The sequence below is a fragment of the Oryzias latipes genome, chromosome 21, assembly GCF_002234675.1.
Source record: "Oryzias latipes chromosome 21, ASM223467v1".
NCBI lineage: Eukaryota > Metazoa > Chordata > Actinopteri > Beloniformes > Adrianichthyidae > Oryzias > Oryzias latipes.
The window spans coordinates 16,401,003-16,421,171 of record NC_019879.2 but is presented as its reverse complement, the minus strand read 5'-3'; the positions used below and the strand labels follow the sequence as shown (position 1 = coordinate 16,421,171).

At 38.7% G+C, this 20,169-nt stretch overlaps 1 protein-coding gene across 3 annotated transcripts; it reads left to right on the top strand.

Moving 5' to 3' along the window:
• The first annotated feature begins 2,281 nt into the window (after nt 1-2,281).
• plcd4 (phospholipase C delta 4) lies at nt 2,282-20,162 on the top strand. 3 transcript variants are annotated; one of them, XM_020713326.2, is made up of 16 exons: nt 2,282-2,780; nt 4,873-4,924; nt 6,372-6,530; nt 12,069-12,297; nt 12,514-12,643; nt 12,842-13,073; nt 14,784-14,985; nt 15,499-15,643; nt 16,131-16,283; nt 16,570-16,728; nt 18,440-18,590; nt 18,745-18,861; nt 19,278-19,456; nt 19,553-19,685; nt 19,804-19,953; nt 20,054-20,162. In XM_020713326.2, the coding sequence occupies exons 2-16, from the start codon at nt 4,906-4,908 to the stop codon at nt 20,143-20,145; spliced, it is 2,250 nt and encodes a 749-aa protein (XP_020568985.1). In that variant the 5' UTR covers nt 2,282-2,780; nt 4,873-4,905; the 3' UTR covers nt 20,146-20,162. The 3 variants fall into 3 exon arrangements, with proteins under 3 accessions (XP_020568985.1, XP_020568984.1, XP_020568986.1); XM_020713325.2 differs by having other exon boundaries at nt 2,283-2,780; nt 4,870-4,924; XM_020713327.2 differs by lacking the exon at nt 4,873-4,924 and having other exon boundaries at nt 2,284-2,780.
• The last annotated feature ends 7 nt before the right edge of the window (nt 20,163-20,169 follow it).

Below are 20,169 nucleotides of genomic sequence, written 5' to 3'. Positions count from 1 at the left end.
ACAGTAAGTGGTTGTTAAGGTTTAACAGTCATTCTCTGATATTTTGTCTATTTACAGCTACACTTTTTTGGATACATAATTGTAAACATTTTTAAAAAGTCACCATTTGTTTGTTTGACCTTTAAGACTTTTCCAGAGGATGATCAAACTCAGGATGTTGTGTGAATGAGAAGTGCAATTAGAGGAACTCCTCCCTTTAGTCTTGGAAAGACGGCTGTCCCAAGTGGCCAATTTTTTAAAGGATATTTATCTGGATGGATTATGGAATAACACACTGGAATAATAAGCACATTTTCTCTTGAAATATTCCTGTCAAAATATTTCCAAACAAGAAAACTACTTGTACTGTCATGTAAAGTATTCTTAGAAAGTAATCTTGGAGATGTTTATTGATAATTGATTAGGCATCTGTCTATTTAAGCGTTCTATTGTTTTTGCATTATAAAGGCTTCAATTGTTAGCAGTGGAGCATTAATTCTCTGGTTGTTTAATGTCTGCTCTAATAATCTGACAATTTCTCATGTTCTTAAGTATTGGCAATCCTTTCAACACATTTTTTATTTTTTTTAAATCAAATATTTATTTTTCAAAGATGTGTTATCTTTTAGGGAATAGTTTCTTTAAAACATTGCTCATGCTCTGCAACACCACCTGAAAATTAAAAGTATCAAAGATCCACCATCTAACAGAAGAAGAGTCACACCCATGTATGTAAAGCACCAATGTGGTCTCATCAAACTAAGGGAAAGACCTCCATATCACCTTCATGTCGCAAGTTGTTAAAGCATAGGATAGTTGGCATATATCTTGGTGATTTTCTTGGATGAAGGTTTTCATAAGACTTTTATAAGATAAACAGAGATTGGTTCACCAACAACTATTTTAGCAGACTTCTTGACAGAATTAGCAAAATATTTTAAAACCCTTTTTCTTTAAACAATAATACACATTAAATGTGTTTTAGATACAGTGAAGTTGCATTACAGCCTTCAACCAAATAAGAGCAACCACATTTGAGGCCGATTTCTTTTAACTTCTCCAAACCCCTTTAGACACATTTTGAAGAACCTCATATGTGTAGCCACCTTAGAACGCCACACAAAGAAACAGAAGCTCATCTTTCCTCACTGTGTCCTCTATCTTTCATGTCTGCTCGCTCCACTAATGAACCTTCATTTCCCCTTTACCGGTCCATTAACAGATTGTTGTCCACATGGGCTCCATTAGCCACGTGGACTCAGATATAAATCATGCATCATGGATTTACCTGCGCTCAAGCCTTCCATTTGAGAGAAAATCTGATCCCAGTGGGACAAGTTTCCTAAGTATCCACTACCTGTTTTTGTCTTCTCTTTATCAGCTAGTGTGCATAAAGGTATTACATGAGAGCCATTACTTTGTAGATGGAAACTATGCATTAGCAAGACTATGTCTAGAAAGGCTAAAGCACCTTTTCCATTTTTAAGCTGTTTGTTTTCCAGAGGTCCAGGATTCTGCTGCACTTTAGCGGAAGAAGTATAATAAAAGCAAACTGCCAATCTATGTCGTTCAGTTTTCAATCTTTGCTCTAATTCACATGTGTCAAACTAAAGGCCCACAGGCCAAATGTGGCCCGCCATGTCATTTTATGTGGCCCACGAGAGCATAAAAGCTTTTCATTTCTTAATTTTTTTTGTTGATTAAATATTATTTATGTGTAGCTACTGTTGTAATTATTCAATGTTTGCAGGTCTTATGTGTGTATGCAGACAAATTGTTGTCATCAAACCATCAGTTGGATGCAAGGCTGTGTGCAGCCTTTTTTTGTTACACGTGTAATAGATGTTCTTTGCAGCTCAGCTTTATGTTATTTTTCTTTATTCACTTGGACAGTTTGATCCTTCATTAATGGAGTTATTTGGGTTTTGATAAGCGGACAAAATTAAAAAGGTCTTATGCTAGAGTAACAAGCTGTGTTTTCTATGCAACTGTAATTGTCACTTTAAAAAGTTAGAATTAATAAATATTGAGTAATTTAACATTAAGGAGTAGTTACATTTATTTTTCATTACATTTAGTTACATGTATAAGTTATATCTGGCCCTTTGAGGACAGCCACTATGCTGATGTGGCCCTCAGTGAAAATGAGTTTGACACCCCTGCTGTAATTGTTTCAGTTTATTAGTTGTTTAACTGTTTGTCAGAAAGGGGTCATCTTTCTTTCAGGAAAGTAGGGTTGGGTGTTAGGCACAGATTTTATTTTTCATTGATTGATGACTAACAGTCCTGCCCTTGATTTTGCCACATCATCATAATACTTGTAGTGCAGGTCCAGAGTCGCTGTGAGCTCTGCAGAGCATCAATGATCATCAGGGAAATGCGTGTACAGGCAGACGGAGCCGAATCAGACTGAGGGGAGGGACATCAGCACATGTAGTGAAAGTTCTTCGGATGGTGGCGTGATGGAGTAGCGGGACAGGAGAAAAGACTGGTGTGGACGAGGATGTGGAGGATAAGGAGTGGCGGGGGAAGTGGACCAGAGCAGTGCGTGGTGAATCAACTGTGTTGGATGCTGTGCTGAGACTGAAGGCAGCAGGAGGGAGGAGCAAGGTTAGGCCAGATCTGCCTTCTGACGCTTGCGCTCTAAAAGACTCTCAGATGCCTGCCAGCCAAGATTTCTGAGTGCAGAGCCAGATTTCTGTACAGCACACACCACCTTAAGTCCTCTTTTTGCTAAGAGTGTTTTTTCCCTCAAGAACAATTGTAGACCATCCCTTTCTCTTGTGAGATCAGCAGTTTGGGTGAGTATTATTCAATATTTCATCAAACTGAAACACAGACCATTATTTATCTGAGTCATTCTTTGTTTCTTCAACTGCAGTTCTATGTAGAATTCTATGTAGAGATTAAGCAATGCTTTCATGGCTCACATTTCTGCATCTGGTTCTCATTTACTTGGAAACATCTAACCTCCAGCTGCTGAACCTTTAAGTTAAAACAGCTGGCTGTTTTTTTCACTGAATTTTTCACACTTTTCCCGCATGAGCCGTTATCGGGACACATTTCTATACTGTGTGAAACAAAAATTTAGGATGCTTCAAACAAAATGACAGGTTTTCATGTAACTGTTATTCTCTGCTCTGTTTCCTGAGTCATGGTGTCTAAATAAACTTGACAGTAAACTCCCTGATGATGTGGCCATGTGTGACTCATTGCTCCCTGAATAAAGGATTTAATTTATCATTTATGTTTGAAGCTTCATATGATGCTTTTTGGTCGCAGCTGAAAAATTGGGAAAACTTAAAAAAACAAAAGCAAAAACAAACTTGTGGCCATCCATACACAAAAGAAAAACAGGTAATGGAGCAAACAGGAGTGGAAAACAATTTTCACTTGCATGAGATGTCTGGCTTCTTAGTAGGACTATAAAATTGGGAGTGTCGCTCAAGCTGTGGTGGGAACTCTGATGAACGTGCCAAGGGAAGCCGATGCAGGGAGGAAAAAAATCACAATGAAAGGAAAGGATAGTTATTACACAGGAACACAGCTATAACAACTGCAGAAAATCTTTGCCTCTCTGAGGTTTTGATCTGTAGATATCACTGCACAACAGACACAAGAGAAAGTATGTCCAGTTTGTTTTTATTTTCTTTCATTCTAAGCATCAAGGGTGTCTTTTATATACACATTTAAGCGCTTGACAAGTTTCATAAAACTCGATTTGAACACATTTTTGCAATCTAATCTTTTAATTGCAGTTTTGATTTTACTGCCAAAAATATGTATTAGAATTGGGACTTCCAGCTAAGTTTTCCCTTGATGCCTACTGATGCAAATATGTATCAAACAAATCAGCTTCCAAATTACCTTAATTAACGATATACACAAAGGCAAAAACATAAATGATTTTTTTTCTTTCATAGATGGAAAAAAATTCTGGCCTCAAGGGGTTAATATTTGCCTTTTTATAATCTTCATTGTTAAATTTAATTATTTTCCTGATGCATCAAATCCAAATGCACCTTTCTCTTTTATAACACTTTGGTTAGCTGCATGTCATTTTTGGAGTTCCACTTAAAAAAAGAAAAAATGTTCATTAGTTGGATTAAATAATTAAATGTGTGCAGCCATGCTGCTTTCAAAGCATGAAGAATTTTTAAAGCTCAAATTCAAATTGGAAGAGTTCCTTGTTTGGGAATTTTAAGTGCACGTGTCAATTAAGATCTGGGGAAAAAGTCATGCATTTGGTTGGGAAAAATCAGTCTTGTTTTAAAGCCAACTTGATTGATTTCTGCAAACCTCTGAGTGCATGAGTTTTCTAGGTCAGCAAATAGGATCCAGCTTCTCTGTTTAATACAAATGCCAGACTTCAAGAATAAATCTTTTTCTAGATACAAAAAAAAAGCAACCCCATGCTCCTTGAAAATTCTCAGGTTTTAAGTTCAATAATTGTCTTCTGCACAGCATTTGGTCAACAACCAAAGCAAACAGCCAATACTGTTTTTTTGCACCCCCATAAGAACAAAAGACTACTTATACTCCAACGCAGGGGAAAGGTCAGATTCCTAACAATTTCTACATTACATACATATAGCAGCAGGAAAGTCCAGGGTGCAGTGAAGCTAGAACCCTCACTGACAACAGCCCCCAGTGTTCCTCCCTGTGAAGTACTAAAAGAAACAGTTCTCTGCTGAAGAGACACAAAGCTGGGGTGAGATTTTGTAACCACTGTGTGAAAGACAGAAGAAAAGCCTTGAGCAAGCAAAGATCAATGCAAGTTTTGTTATTACTGTATATAAGATATGTAGGTCAGAAAGTTTTTGTTTTTAAGAAATGTATTTAGTTTGGATTCAGCTAGGATTGAATCACCAACATCTGTTTCTCCTATAGCAGTAAATTTCCACTGGCGTATGTAAGGGCGCAGGGATGAATCCTGAAGGTTTATGTGAGTAGACTGATGTTCTTTAATCACGAATAATGATTGGGCTTGTAAAGACTCATTTGAACCCTGTAAATCCCACTTAATTAAAGAATTGACAGAACATGAAAGAACTTTTTAGAAATAAGATGTTTTTAAATTCTTTGATCAAAACCAACAAAATAAATTTTTAAATACCGGTAGATAAAGATAGCATCAATTTTGATATGTTGGGTAATTTGGTAAGTTATTGTTCCCAACAATGTTAGTTTAAGATGCAAAAATATTGACATGAGTGTTCAGGAAAACAAATCGCCTCATTTACCCACTGTCTCACATGTGAAACAAACATTTTTAACATAGTCTAACTGCGTTTTAAAGAATTACCGTAATTTCCGGACTATAGAGCGCACCCGATCATAAGTCGCACCAATTACATTTTCAAAGGATAAACCATTTTGTACATACATAAGCCGCACCTGTCTAAGCCGCATGTGCCCACATTGAAATGTGTTGTAGAATGAAGATGTGTACGTGCTGAAACCGTGCACGTGTGTAAGATAGAGGAGGGAGCAGAAGGAGGGGGGGGAGGGGAGAGCTCACTCACTATTGCACTGCTGCTCCTGCTCCTTCTTCTTACAAACGCAGCGCGCTGATACACATTCACTTTCTCATTCTATAACACCCATATAGTTAGTTGTTACTGTTATTTGTTAACAAAGAATAGTGCGATATAATTATCACGTGTACTCATTTGCGACGCTGCCACCGGGGGATTTTGTGTTGGGTGGGTGGGGGACCGTGACACCCCAACTCCTGCTGCTTCATCACCTCGGTGATCAAAAATCCCACACCATCACAGCTCTATTCCAAACAGTGCCTGTGACGCAGCAGTAACACGGCAGCAACATGGTAGTAACAGCACCAACAGGACTGGTTAAAAAAACATACCGGTAAAAGTCACTGAGAGCAACAGTAACTTATAGGCACGCGCCTCTGCGCGGCACGCGCCTCCTGTGCACTGAAACCATGGAAGTCTTCCTCCTCAGTGTCAGATTGTCAGATTTTGCATTACTTTCATACAGCAAGTAGTCATTTAAATAAGCGAACAACAATAAATGAGATTTTCTCAGCATGACGTTTTGAAAATTAGCTAAACTTCTCCCACCAAAAGTGTTTTTGAGATATGATGGAAGCAGCCATTTTGAAATACCAAGTAAAGTCTTTCTACTGCCTGTAGTGGAATGACAATAAACTACAGGGCAGAAAACATGAACCAATTTATATACAATGGATTTTTAAAGAAAGTTAGGGTCATGCTAATGGGAGAGGATTCTCTGAAATGCATGTGTCAAATAAAAAGGTTTTTATGGGATAGGTTGATGTCCCATCTCTGCAGTTTTTCTGAATAATGTTGTTGCATCTCTGACAGATCTGTTGATATGTACATGTACATAAATATAAATACATGCAGGCATCCAAGATGATCCAGATATAAAACGGATGATGGCGGGATCAACTCTGAGAAAAGTTAAGTCTCGGTCCTGGAAGAAGCAGCGCCATTTCCGTCTGTTAGAGGATGGCCTCACGATCTGGTACAAGTCAAAATGGGCTGGGAAAGGACACTCAACATGTAAGTTTGAAAGTCTGTGCCAATTGATATTATTTACCTTTCTAAGTATTGTGGTGACAATTGAAAGCCTGATTTTTGGGGTAAATGTGACCTTTTTTCCCAACACTTCAAAATTCACAATATTTGAATTTTATTATTATTATTATTATTTTACCATTTCATGTTTGTCGTTTTACTGTTTAATTTAAAAAACAAAGGAAAATTAGTGCAAAAGTATAAACAAACCACATTTGGGAAATTCTTTAAAACAACAATTTATTTATATGATATAGTCTCTTTGGGCATCCTAGAAATATTACTTTCAAATTGTTTTCAATCTAACTTAATTCACTCAATTTTAAAGTAAACCAAACATGCCAAGTTATGTCATGAAACAATATAAATTATATAACACTGTATGAAAAATTGCAAAACCATGTTTACCTGTAATATATGAATAATAATTTTACCTATCACTGCAACAAATGAAGGAACAAGAATATCACTGATCTCTTTTAGTTGCTGTAGTTTTTCCAATTAACGTTGACAGTTGAGACAATTCAGTTAAAGATATTTCCCAGACCACCGTGGCTCACATGTTTTTATCAACTTCATTGCGTTAACAGGCTCCTTAGAAATAAGTCAACAATTCTTGCCTCATTAGCAGAGTTTCTTAAAAATGAATATACATTTATGTATATGTCAATGACAATGAATAAAAGAAAAATGGTCGTACCAAGAATTCTTATTTTAAGGATAAATATTCTAGTCACTAAGACACGTTTTCTCAAACTAAGATTAATTTACTTTTAATAAACTTTCTTGACCAGATTATTTTTCTTGCAAATCAGAAAATGACACCTTTTTTCTTGAAATAAGGGTCATTTTACTTCTTAAGTTTCTGTTTTTGCAGTGTGCAGCAACCCTGAAAGAACTTTGGAAAGCCAAAGAAAGCAAATTTTAATTTTCATTTAAAAATGAAAGATTTGGTTCATCCAGGATTTTGTGCTTGTAAACTAGGGGATTTCTGTAATCTAGCCACGGGGGTTGCAAGCCAGTTGCCTCTGTGCCGGTCCCAAGCCCGGATAAATAGAGAGGGTTGCGTCAGGAAGGGCATCCGGCGTAAAAATTGCCAAAATAACCATGCGAATCATCCACAACACTTTAGACATACCGGATCGGTCGAGGCCCGGGTTAACAACGACCGCCACCGATGCTGTTAACCTACAGGGTGTCGGTGGAAATTTGACTACTGTTGGTGGAAGAAAGAGGGGAGGCAGAAGGGTCCGTTGCCAGAGAGAGAAGGGAAAAGGCAGGAACATAGGTTTGAGAATAGGGACTCTTAACGTTGGCACAATGACAGGGAAAGGCAGAGAGCTGGCAGACATGATGGAGAGAAGGAAGGTAGATGTACTGTGTGTGCAGGAGACAAGGTGGAAGGGCAGCAAGGCCCGTAGTATTGGAGGAGGATACAAACTGTTCTATCATGGTGTTGATAGGAAGAGAAACGGGGTAGGAGTGATTCTGAAGGGGGAGTTTGTAAACAGTGTTCTAGAGGTGAAAAGAGTCTCAGACAGGATGATGAGCCTAAAGTTAGAAATTGAAGGGGTGATGGTGAATGTAGTCAGTGGGTATGCGCCACAGGTTGGCTGTGAGTTAGAAGTGAAGGAGAGATTCTGGAGTGAGTTGGATGAGGTCATAGAGAGTATCCCCAGAGGAGAGAGAGTTGTTATTGGAGCAGACTTTAATGGGCATGTTGGTGAGGGCAACAGAGGTGATGAGGAGGTGATGGGCAGGTTTGGTGTGAAGGAAAGGAATCTGGAGGGACAGATGGTGGTGGACTTTGCGAAGAGGATGGAAATGGCTGTAGTCAACACTTACTTCCAGAAGAGAGAGGAACATAGAGTGACATACAGAAGTGGAGGTAGGAGTACCCAGGTGGACTACATCCTATGTAGACGAGGTCATTTGAGAGAGGTTAATGACTGCAAAGTGGTGGTAGGAGAGAGTGTAGCCAAACAGCACCGCATGGTGGTGTGTAAGATGACTCTGGAGGTCAGGAAGAAGAAGAGAGGGAAAACAGAAAAGAAGACCAAGTGGTGGAAGCTACAGAATGAAGAAACTTGTGAGGACTTTAGGCAGAAGTTGAGACAGGTCCTGGGTGGTCAGGATGAGCTTCCAGATGACTGGGAAACTACAGCAGAGATTATCAGGGAAACAGGTAGGAAGGTGCTAGGTGTGTCATCTGGAAAGAGGAAAGACGGTAAAGAGACTTGGTGGTGGAATGAGGAAGTACAGGAATGCGTCCAGAGGAAGAGGTTGGCTAAAAGGAAGTGGGATGTAGAAAGGACTGAGGAAGGTAGACAGGAGTACAAGGAAGCGCAGCGTAGAGTGAAGAGAGAGGTGGCAAAGGCCAAACAGAAAGCTTACGATGAGCTATATGACAGGTTAGACACAAAGGAAGGAGAGAAGGACTTGTACAGGCTAGCCAGACAGAGAGACAGAGATGGGAAGGACGTGCAACAGGTAAGGGTGATAAAGGACAGAGATGGAAAGGTGCTAACAACCCAGGAGAGTGTACAGAAAAGATGGAAGGAGTATTTTGAGGAGCTGATGAACGTGGAAAATGACAGGGAAAGAAGGGAGGAAGATGTGGTTGTTGTGGAGCAGGAAGTAGCAGAGATTGGAAAGGATGAGGTTAGGAAGGCTCTGAAAAGGATGAAGAGCGGAAAGGCCGTTGGTCCTGATGACCTACCTGTGGAGGTATGGAAGTGCTTAGGAGAGACAGCAGTGGAATTTCTAACGAGGTTGTTCAATAGGATTTTAGAGAGTGAGAAGATGCCTGAGGAATGGAGGAGAAGCGTTCTGGTCCCGATCTTTAAGAACAAGGGTGACACGCAGAACTGCAGCAACTATAGAGGAATAAAGTTGATGAGCCACACAATGAAGCTGTGGGAAAGAGTAGTGGAAGCCAGGCTTAGGAAGAAGGTGGAGATCTGTGAGCAGCAGTATGGTTTCATGCCCCGTAAGAGCACCACTGATGCCATTTTTGCTTTGAGAATGTTGATGGAAAAGTACAGAGAAGGTCAGAAGGAGCTGCATTGTGTGTTCGTAGATTTAGAGAAGGCGTATGACAGGGTGCCGAGGGAGGAGCTGTGGTACTGTATGAGGTCGTCTGGAGTGGCAGAGAAGTATGTCAGAGTAGTTCAGGACATGTATGAGAGAAGTATGACGGTGGTGAGATGTGCTGTAGGTCAGACAGAGGAGTTCAAGGTGGAGGTGGGACTACACCAAGGATCAGCTTTGAGTCCTTTTTTGTTTGCTATGCTGATGGACAGGCTGACAGACGAGGTAAGACAGGAATCTCCCTGGACAATGATGTTTGCGGATGACATTGTAATTTGCAGTGAGAGTAGAGAGCAGGTGGAGGAACAGCTAGAGAGGTGGAGGTTTGCTCTGGAAAGAAGAGGTATGAAGGTCAGTCATAGTAAGACAGAATACATGTGTCTGAACGAGAGGGATCAAGGTAGAAGCGTTAGGTTACAGGGGACTGAGGTGAAGAAGGTGCAGGAGTTTAAGTACTTGGGGTCAACAGTTCAGTGTGATGGGGGGTGTGGAAAAGAGGTGAAGAGGCGAGTGCAGGCAGGTTGGAGCGGGTGGAGGAAAGTGTCAGGAGTGTTGTGTGACAGAAGAGTGCCAGCAAGACTCAAAGGAAAGGTGTACAAGACAGTGGTGAGACCAGCTCTGCTCTATGGGTTAGAGACGGTAGCAGTGAGACAGAGACAAGAGGCTGAGATGGAGGTAGCGGAGATGAAGATGTTGAGGTTCTCCTTAGGAGTGACCAGGTTAGACAGGATAAGGAACGAGTACATCAGAGGGACGGCTCATGTTGCCTGTGTTAGGGACAAAGTCAGAGAAGCCAGACTGAGATGGTTTGGACATGCTCAGAGGAGGGATAGTGGATATATTGGTAGAAGGATGTTGGAGATGGAGCTGCCTGGCAGGAGGGCAAGAGGACGGCCAAAGAGGAGATACATGGATGTCTTGACAGAGGACATGAAGTTGGCTAATGTTAGGGTAGAAGATGTTCATGATAGAGTGAGGTGGAAAAGGATGATTCGCTGTGGCGACCCCTGATGGGAAAAGCCAAAAGAGAAAGAAGAAACTAGGGGATTTCTGTGGCTGCTGAGACTTTGAAGTCATGCAGTTTTCTCTGCAATAAGGGGAACTCTCAAAGATTCTGCTATCAACCAGCACAAGATGTGTAGACTGGGCTACTGCTAGACTTTCTTTAGTAGTTGCCAAATACTTTCATGTTTTAATTTGTGTGGAAGAAAATCAAAGGATACAGAAAAAAAGTAATGAAAGTGACTTCTGGAACATTTTTCTATATGCAGCAAAGGGTTTCCCACAGTGGGAGAAAAGTTCTCATCCAGTCATGATTTTCAAACTGTTAAAGTTTGACTTCAAGAAGCTCATCCTGGTAAAATGAATCCTGGGTTGAACTAATATGAGATTTTAGATTATAAGATTACAGAGAAGCAGGTTATTGCCTTTACCATCCAAACATCATGTTTTGCAGACCGCATGTTTTTTTTACACTTTTGCAGCTGTATTTATTTAATATTTATTTCTTTATTTAATAAGAATCTCATTTTTGATAATAATTTTTCATAATAATTTTAGTAATATTTTTAATTATCTAATATAAATGTAATTTGTGATGTCCTTTATTGATGTTATATTATATAGATTATTTCTGAATGTCGTGTTGCTGCCACAGATAAATGAAATTTCCCCATTGTGGGATTAATAAAGTCATCTATCTATCTATCTATCTATCTATCTATCTATCTATCTATCTATCTATCTATCTATCTATCTATCTATCTATCTATCTATCTATCTATCTATCTATCTATCTATCTATCTATCTATCTATCTATCTATCTATCTATCTATCTATCTATCTATCTATCTATCTATCTATCTATCTATCTATCTATCTATCTATCTATCTATCTATCTATCTATCTATCTATCCCAAAATTCACCAAATTCAAAGAATAAGAAACAAATGCTTTTTGACCGTATCTATGCCAATGGCAACTGTTGATGAAGTCGCCCTACGATCAGAAATGAAGTTCAGTCAAAAACCGGGCTATGGCTAAACAGACGGATCGAGATGGCGGACGCCAAAACTACAAGGTCAAGAGGAAGAGGTTCATAAAATAATGATGATGACAACAATGATGACAGATGAAGCAGAAGGAACAGGAGAGCTGCGTAGCGCCAGACTGCAGACAGGCGGGCACCTGTTAAAGTGGATTCACAGGTTAAGGCTGAGTAAGGATGCAAGGATAGAAATACAAATAGTTCAAATCAACCAGGAAACTTGCTACCTTTGACAGTACTCATCATTCTGTGCCAAGATGATTGGATGGAAATTTTTACACTACTGGAGTTTATTTGAAGAAAAAAGTTTTACTGCAATGAGCCTTTAAGTAGTCTTCCATCTGTGATGTGTTTCTTTTTTGTGATCCTCGATGTCCCATGCAGTCTCGGTGACGGAGGTGGAAGCGGTGCGTGAAGGCCATCAGTCAGAAATCCTGCTGAGCACTGCCGAGGAGTTTCCTGCTGACCTCTGCTTCACTCTGGTGTTTCATGGTCGCCAAGGCAACCTGGACCTTGTGGCTGAGTCTTTAGAGGAGGCCCAGGCATGGATCCAGGGAGTCCGCAAGCTAATTCACAAAGCTGAAACCATGGATGAGCAGGAGAGGCTGGACCAGTATCCTTTAGAGTGCAGCCCTTCACAGTGTTAGGAATTCCTCAAAAACAGCTGTTTATTCTTTGTTTGATCGGGCATTCAGCTTGAGTACAAAGCTCTCAACGGCTTGGTTATAAGAAGATTTTTTTTTTACTTCAAAGGTTTGAAGAAAGCTCCTTCATAGATGGAATCCAACAAAACTAACCAGAATTGGAGTTTTCCTCAGTATGGTTTCAGATGGGTCAGGGACTGGTTTCAGAAAGCTGACAAAAACAAAGATGGGAAGATGAATTTCAAAGAGGTGAAAAAGTTGCTCAAGATGATGAACGTGGAGATGAATGAAGAACATGCATACCATCTCTTTAAGGTAGGACCTGATCCAATGTAGAGATAAACAAACATCATTCATGCAAACACAGAGAACTGTTGACATTTTTTAGAATGTGATTCAATTTCTTGATAAGCTCACATATAACCCATATTATAATAATAAACATTGCATGATGCAGATGTTCACAGATACAATACAAGTCTTATGTCTTTTTTTTTTACTTTGTTTCTACAGATGGCTGACAAGTCACAGAGTGACTCTTTGGAAATTGAGCAGTTTGTTCACTTCTATAAAATCCTGACCCAGAGAAATGAGGTATGGAAGGTCTTCCAGGATTATTCTGGAGATGGAGAGAAGTTGATGCTGGATGAGCTGGAAAATTTCCTAAGAACAGAGCAGCAGGAGGAAGAGCAAAGCACCCAGCATGCCAAGCAGCTGATTGAAAGCTATGAACCATCTGAGACAGGTGCTGGTGGAGATGCTGTCTTTGCATGTAACCTCATCCGTAGTGTTACTAACTACAACTCATTGTTTATTTAGTAACAGGGGCATGTGTAAGATTGCTGTAACTAAACACTGTGTATTTATGGTTAATATGAGAACAAGTAAAGCTTGAGATGCTATTATGAAGGCGTGTTTAAGGGCAGTAATGATGACCAAGGCTTTCTTTAAAGAATTTGAATGAAAATGCATTTGTATTCATTTCCATTTTGTATGGTTTGGTTAGTATGAGAGCAAAAAAACTCTGTCAAAACACCTTTTCCCCCATCAATAGGTTGCATTGAAGCGTTTAGCAATATGAAAAAGATGATGAAAAAACTATAAATACACGTTGAGAAGAGGTAAAAAAATGTGTGATCCAAGTAAAAGTCAGCGACGGGTTGGTCGGAAAAAACAACCAACTATCGTGTTTTTATTGGATGTAAAATTAGAAAATGAAGACACTATAGCAGAACAAGCAAAACAATTATCTTTTTTAGTCACCACCCTCTTCCTGCCTCCAGCTGTGAAGAGTCCTGCAACACCTTAACGTGCACTACCTTACTTGCTTCCCAACATCTCTTTTCTGATAACTGCCATCAAAAACCTGGAACTCAACATCTACTATGTTGTTCTCATTCCTGCATCCATCATCTAAAACATAGACAATAACTAATTATTATGCAGAAGAGTAAAAGAAGTCAACTGCTTATTTTTGGAGCTACATTTTGGAGCGCGGGTGTTAAAAAAAAACCTTGAGTAATAATTATGAAATGCCAATGTTCTCGCAACCTACATTATAAATCTATTTTTCATTAAAGTCCAACTCCGATCATCTCTTGATCTATCCCAAAATTGTTCTTAGTGGTATTTTAATTATGATAATGCCATTTTTAGACAATTTTGTGTTTTTGAAGTTGTTTTCTTAGATACAGCTTTTGCAGAGCAGCAGGATTTCATCAGGAATTTACCTCTGAGTTGTGGGCAGAACCATTGGCATGGAGTAAGCCTACCCCCATTTCCCATCATCCCTTTGTTTTCATTCGCACCCGTTTGCTTAGAGCCCCTCAAACCTCCAACCTAACATTTGCAGTGTAACAAAAGTGGCAAGAAATATTGGAGCTTTGAGCCAGATGCTAGCTTGGAGGAGAAAGACCAGGACGTGAATGAATCTAGCCATTTACAAGCGGATGCGTCAGAATAGAGCAGAGCAGGGAGCTTGTGGTTTGCCACCAGGTCCTACATCCCAGCTACAAACTTTTTGAAAAACGCATTTTCCTGCTTCACAACAATTTGAATAAAAAACACTCAAAATTGAGATATTTTTCTTAATACATGTCCTCCATTATAAAAATGCTACAGGAATATCTTAAAAACAACAAAAACACAGTTTACATTGGAGTGAGTCTTAAAGAATAAGCCAAAGGTCCATAAAAAAAAAAAAAAAAAACACTTTAAAGTACTGATAAATACTGAAAGTATTAGCCTTGGTATTTTCCCATTCAAGAAGACATGTACCCGGTAATATTTCCGCCTTTTTATGACTTGAATAAACTTTCACATCTAAAGTCACTTTAACTGGCTTAGTGGTTGAAAGAAGGAAATCTGATAGCAACATTAATATTTATGTCAACTGAGAAAAGCTATTAGCTGTTGTGCTAGTCTGCATTGAGTCTGTACTTTGATTTCTATTCAGTCAAGAAGCAAGGTGCCATGTCCTTGGAGGGCTTCCAGATGTACCTGTGTTCACAGGATGGCTCCATATTCAAGCCGGGGCTCCTGGAACTTTATCAGGACATGAGCCAGCCGCTCAGTCACTACTTCATCTCCTCTTCACACAACACTTATCTCCTGGAGGATCAGCTGCGGGGACAGAGCAGCTTGGAGGCATACATCCAGTAAGACAGGAATTATAATAGAAGACGGTGACTTTGGCAAGAGTTTAAATGGGATTTTAGGATGCACTGTAAAAAAAGTATTATAAATGTCATGGTATATTACTAGCAGCCTGTTGCCAGAAATCTACAGTAAAAAAAGGTGTTTTTTTTACGCTTCTTCTTGAGTAATATTTCCCATTTTTTCTTGTAAATAGCAATATATTTACCCTTAAAATGCAATGTAACACCATGAGAGACATACATTAAATTTTATGGTAAAAAAAATTAGATGGAGTTTAAATGGTATTTTAGGATGTACTGTAAAAAAGTATTCTAAATGTTATGGTAAAATACTGGCAGCCGAGGTTGCCAGAATTTTACTGAAAAATATAGTGTGGGAAAGCATTAGAATGTTTCCCGTGATTTTAAAGACAAAACTGTTTTACTTTTATCCTCAATGTTAATAGTTCATAGTTTTAAATGCTGAATTGCTTTCTCAGTAAATGTCTTGATTTGTGTTTGTTTTATGTTTAGGGCTCTGAAAAGAGGCTGCCGCTGTGTAGAGGTGGACTGCTGGGACGGCAGTGACGGGGAGCCTGTTGTGTATCACGGCCACACACTGACCTCAAAAATCCTCTTCAAAGATGTCATTTCAACAATCAAAGAATATGGGTTCAGAGTGAGTAATCATTTAAAGTTCCTGCACTGAAAAAGCATTAAGCCCAATCATGCTATTACTACCCCATCCTGCCAGGCAGCTTTGTCTTAAGTTAAATCCTTCTTTTAATTATCAATGGGGTTCTTTGCACAGTCTCAGCAAAGATCATTTTGTGTGGTGACAGTTAACTAAATTGTCGACAAATCACAGAGTTATAATGAAATTTATGAAACCACTGAGTGGCTGGGCAAACATCTGACACTTATCTGCCAACACAGGCAAGTAAATCCCATCAAGATAACTGAAAACATTGATTACAGTTCTAAATCACACCGACAGGGCCGTCCAGTGCTCTAAAGAGGATAACAAGTTAGATCAGTTGATTATCCTTTTGCTTTCTCTTAACAATCCCGCTCAGTCGTGGAAGAAATGATGAAGAGTTTTGTTTTGCATTGATAATATCATGAAAATATCTCATCCTAAAAATTCTGTTTACCCTTTCCAACAGGCTTCAGACTTTCCTATCATTGTTTCCCTTGAGAATCACTGTGGTTTGGAGCAGCAGACGCTCATGGCCCAGCATCTTACCCAGATCCTGGGTGACTTGCTACAGACCAGCACTCTGGATGGACAGGTTCCTCAACAGCTCCCCTCCCCTCAGGTCAGAATCTGTTAAAGTTGAGTGACATTCTCTTTCAGTGTCAGCCATTTATTTTCACTAAAACAAGGGTAACACTACAAAAAACAAAACAAGAAAAACAAGAAAACAAAACAGACTTGCAGATTGTATTGGATAATTCTCATTTTTTTTTAAGTTCCATGAAAAGACGATCGGAAGTACTTTGATTACTCACTGCATTCAGTTGCAAGAAGCAATAGATGCCTACAAGAAGAAATTTTTTTTTTGGAAAGCATCACATTGTTGTTTCTTTGCTTCTCAATTTCAGGAACTTAAAGGGAAGATTTTGCTAAAAGCCAAGAAGATCGGAGGCCTCGAAAAATGTGTGGATGAAACTCTGACAGATGAAGTTAGTGATGAAGAAGAAATGGCCAATGGTGATGAAGAGAGTCCTACTGAGGAACCACAAGCTGAGAAGAAGAACAAGGTATATGGATGGAGTGATGCTTTCCTAAGAGCAATTACTTAAAGATTGTAGATACTCTAGTCAGGGAGCTTGTGGTATTCTTAATGATATTTTACTCACACTGAACAGACCTGTTGGGTTAAAGCAGGGATTCAGTTATTTACACTTTTATATCAGGACAGAAATGCATAATTCATAATAATATAATAACTGAGAGATCTTCACCGGGACTTAATATTTGTCACAAACAAATTCAGGTATAAAACATGAATAGCATGAATCATTATTTATCTTAGAAAAACAAATGGTTTTCGGGCTCTCTGATTAATGGAACTAATCCAGTGAATAATTTATATTGCTTGGTGAGATAAAAGCAGTATCATAAAAAGGTTGCCCTTTGAATTTAACTCTCTGTCATTGTGGGGGTCAACTACTCCTCTAATGGTATTTCTTGAGAAAAAATAAAGGTGCAAGCTGGAATATGGTGTAACTTGCTGGAATTTAATGAGAGAAGGAAACTCATATGAATAGTCTGTTGATTTAAAGGTAACAAAAGTACTCTGACAAGTTTTTTTTATGTTTGCAAACTTGGACAAATCTTTGTCAAAATTCCTCTAGTTAGGTAAACATGTGTATGCAGGAAAAGACAATGTAGCTTTTCCAAAAAAGCCAGAAAGCCTTGCTAATTTTTTGTATTATTATGTGGGCTGTTAACATTTACAAACTCTTCACAAACTGGAAATCCAAGATTAAAGATTAAAGTTTCCTTATCTGAGACCTCTTTGCAAACATGGCTACTGTTCATTGGTTTTTTAGGATCTTGCCAAAAACAACTGTAGTCAACCAGTCTCTAAAAATCTGGATACAATTTAGAAAAAAAGATGTGTTTATAAAATCCATGTTTATGCTCTAGAATCCCATCATCAAATTTTCAAACTATCCAGACTCATAACAGACTCATGATTGGTCTGTGAGAGGTTTTGTGACTGATTGATCTTTCTGACAGTGGCACATTTATGTCCTTTAAGGACCTGGCAACCAACTTTGATCTCCTCTCCCCTCAAATTTTGTTTAAATCAGAAAATTTGTCTTACAACCATGCTGATTTTCAGAACATCCCCCCTCCCCAGATAGACCTTATTAATAAAGAAAACATAGAAAACAATATTTGTTTTCTTTAATGCCATGGATTCTATTTCCATTTTTCAACAATGAACAAATAATTAATCAGAAAAAGACCTGGAAGGGGAACAACGAGTCCCTGCATATTCTTAATTTAATTAACAACTCCTAGTTACATAAATGTAAACCAATAATATAATAAGCTGTGTATAAACTAATTAATAGACTATCATACACTCTTATAAAATCATAGACTCTCATAAATGCATCAAAATGTTGCAGATGTTTGAAATAGATTCAAATGGTTTGCTCCTGACTACATGCGCATGTTTACGGCATGTTCAAACTTGACATAGGTTAACATTTTTACATACATCCACATTTTTGATACCCTTTTTACTGCCTATGGCTGAGCCTCATTCAATCCATGCTTTCTTTGGTATTCCAGGCATTACATAAATATATGAGGATTCCATATAAATATGAGTTAAAAAGTATTTATTAAATATCTGCCAAAACATACAAAAAGGCTTCTGCCAATGTTCACTCTGGGCATGAGTAACATTCTACATGTTGCCCAGTCTTTTTGTCATTTTTCCCTCCTTTGCAGAAATCTAAACTTTCCAGGGAGCTTTCAGACTTGGTGGTTTACTGCAAGAGTGTGCACTTCCATGGATTCGAGCATGCCCACTGTCATGCAAAGTGTTACGAGATGTCCTCATTCTCTGAATCCAAAGCAAAAAAGCTTGGCAAGGAAGCAGGTACCAATAAAAGAAAAAAAAAACACATTTTCATTTTTTGCTGTCAAATAAAATAATATCACATACTTTTATAATTAAAAACGACACACAAAAAATGTTGATAAATGATAATCAGATGTATATTGCATGTTTGGCTTTTTATTTTTACCTTAAGGGACAGAATTTGTGCAGTACAATACACGACAATTGAGCAGGACCTATCCCAGCGGCCTGAGGACGGACTCCTCCAACTATAATCCACAGGATATGTGGAATGTGGGTTGCCAAATAGGTATGGAGAATGTTGCCATTTGTTGGTTGGGAATAATATTTTATATGAAAGAGTTTAGCTTTGGTGACATCTTATGAGAACTCTTAAAAAATTAGACACAGCTCTCAGTCCATCTGATATTTACAGTTTATCTTACCATAAAACTCCATCACCCAGCTGTCAGAGAAGTTTAACATGACAGATGTTTCCTACCACACAATCTTAATCTGGCAGCATCTGCGCTTGATGACAGGAAACCTTTGAAGGGGCCTTAATAGATGAAGATCAACTAACTCAGCTACATCTATTTACCACAACTAATGTGTGGCAAATAGATTTTTTTACTACAGACATTTAACAAAAAACGTTTAGATTATAAAAACAGAAAAGAAAGAAATAGTAATTTAATTGGATTATTTTCTGTGTCTCACTCAAAGTGGCTCTGAACTTCCAGACAGCCGGTCTGGAAATGGATCTGAATGATGGGCTCTTTAAGCAAAACGGCGGCTGTGGTTACATCCTGAAGCCGGATTTCATGAGAGATGGCAACACTCAGTTCTGTCCTGAGAAGCCTGAGGAGCGTCGAGACTATAAACCACGTCGTTTATCTATACAGGTTTTGCAAAACAAAGCAATATTTCACACCAAGATACAAACGAAGAGTCAACCCCTCTCAAATAAGTAAATATTTCTATTTGAATGTCTTTATCAGGTAATAAGTGGGCAGCAGCTACCAAAAGTGAATCAGAAAGAGGGATCTATTGTAGACCCACTGGTGAGAGTGGAGATTTATGGCGTACCACAGGACCAAGCCAAGGAGGAGACCAGCCATATTAACAACAATGGTAAACAATAAACGTTACCACAAAGATCAACATGTTTTTCTTATGCTATCCCTATTTAGAGCAAATTTAAAATCAAAATCTGGATCAAAGATAATAGTCAGTCATGTGCTGTTTTCAGGTTTTAACCCAGTGTGGAATGCAACTTTAAATTTTGTCATCCATACCCCTGAACTGGCACTGGTTCGTTTTGTGGTGGAGGACTATGACAAGGCCTCCAGAAATGACTTTATTGGACAGTTCACTCTTCCCTTCACTTGCATCCAACCAGGTAAGAGCACAGCTATGACTGTTTTTTAAGAATAGCGCTTGGTTGTGCTCACAGTGAAGTAAGGATTTGAAATGTCAAACTTCATTCCTTTTTGTTCCAGGATATCGTCACATACATCTGCTATCTAAAGATGGAATGGCTATTCCCCCCTCTTCACTCTTTGTTAACATCAGTATTTCAGACTATGAATAAAGAAAAGGGTCAGAGGATCGGGGG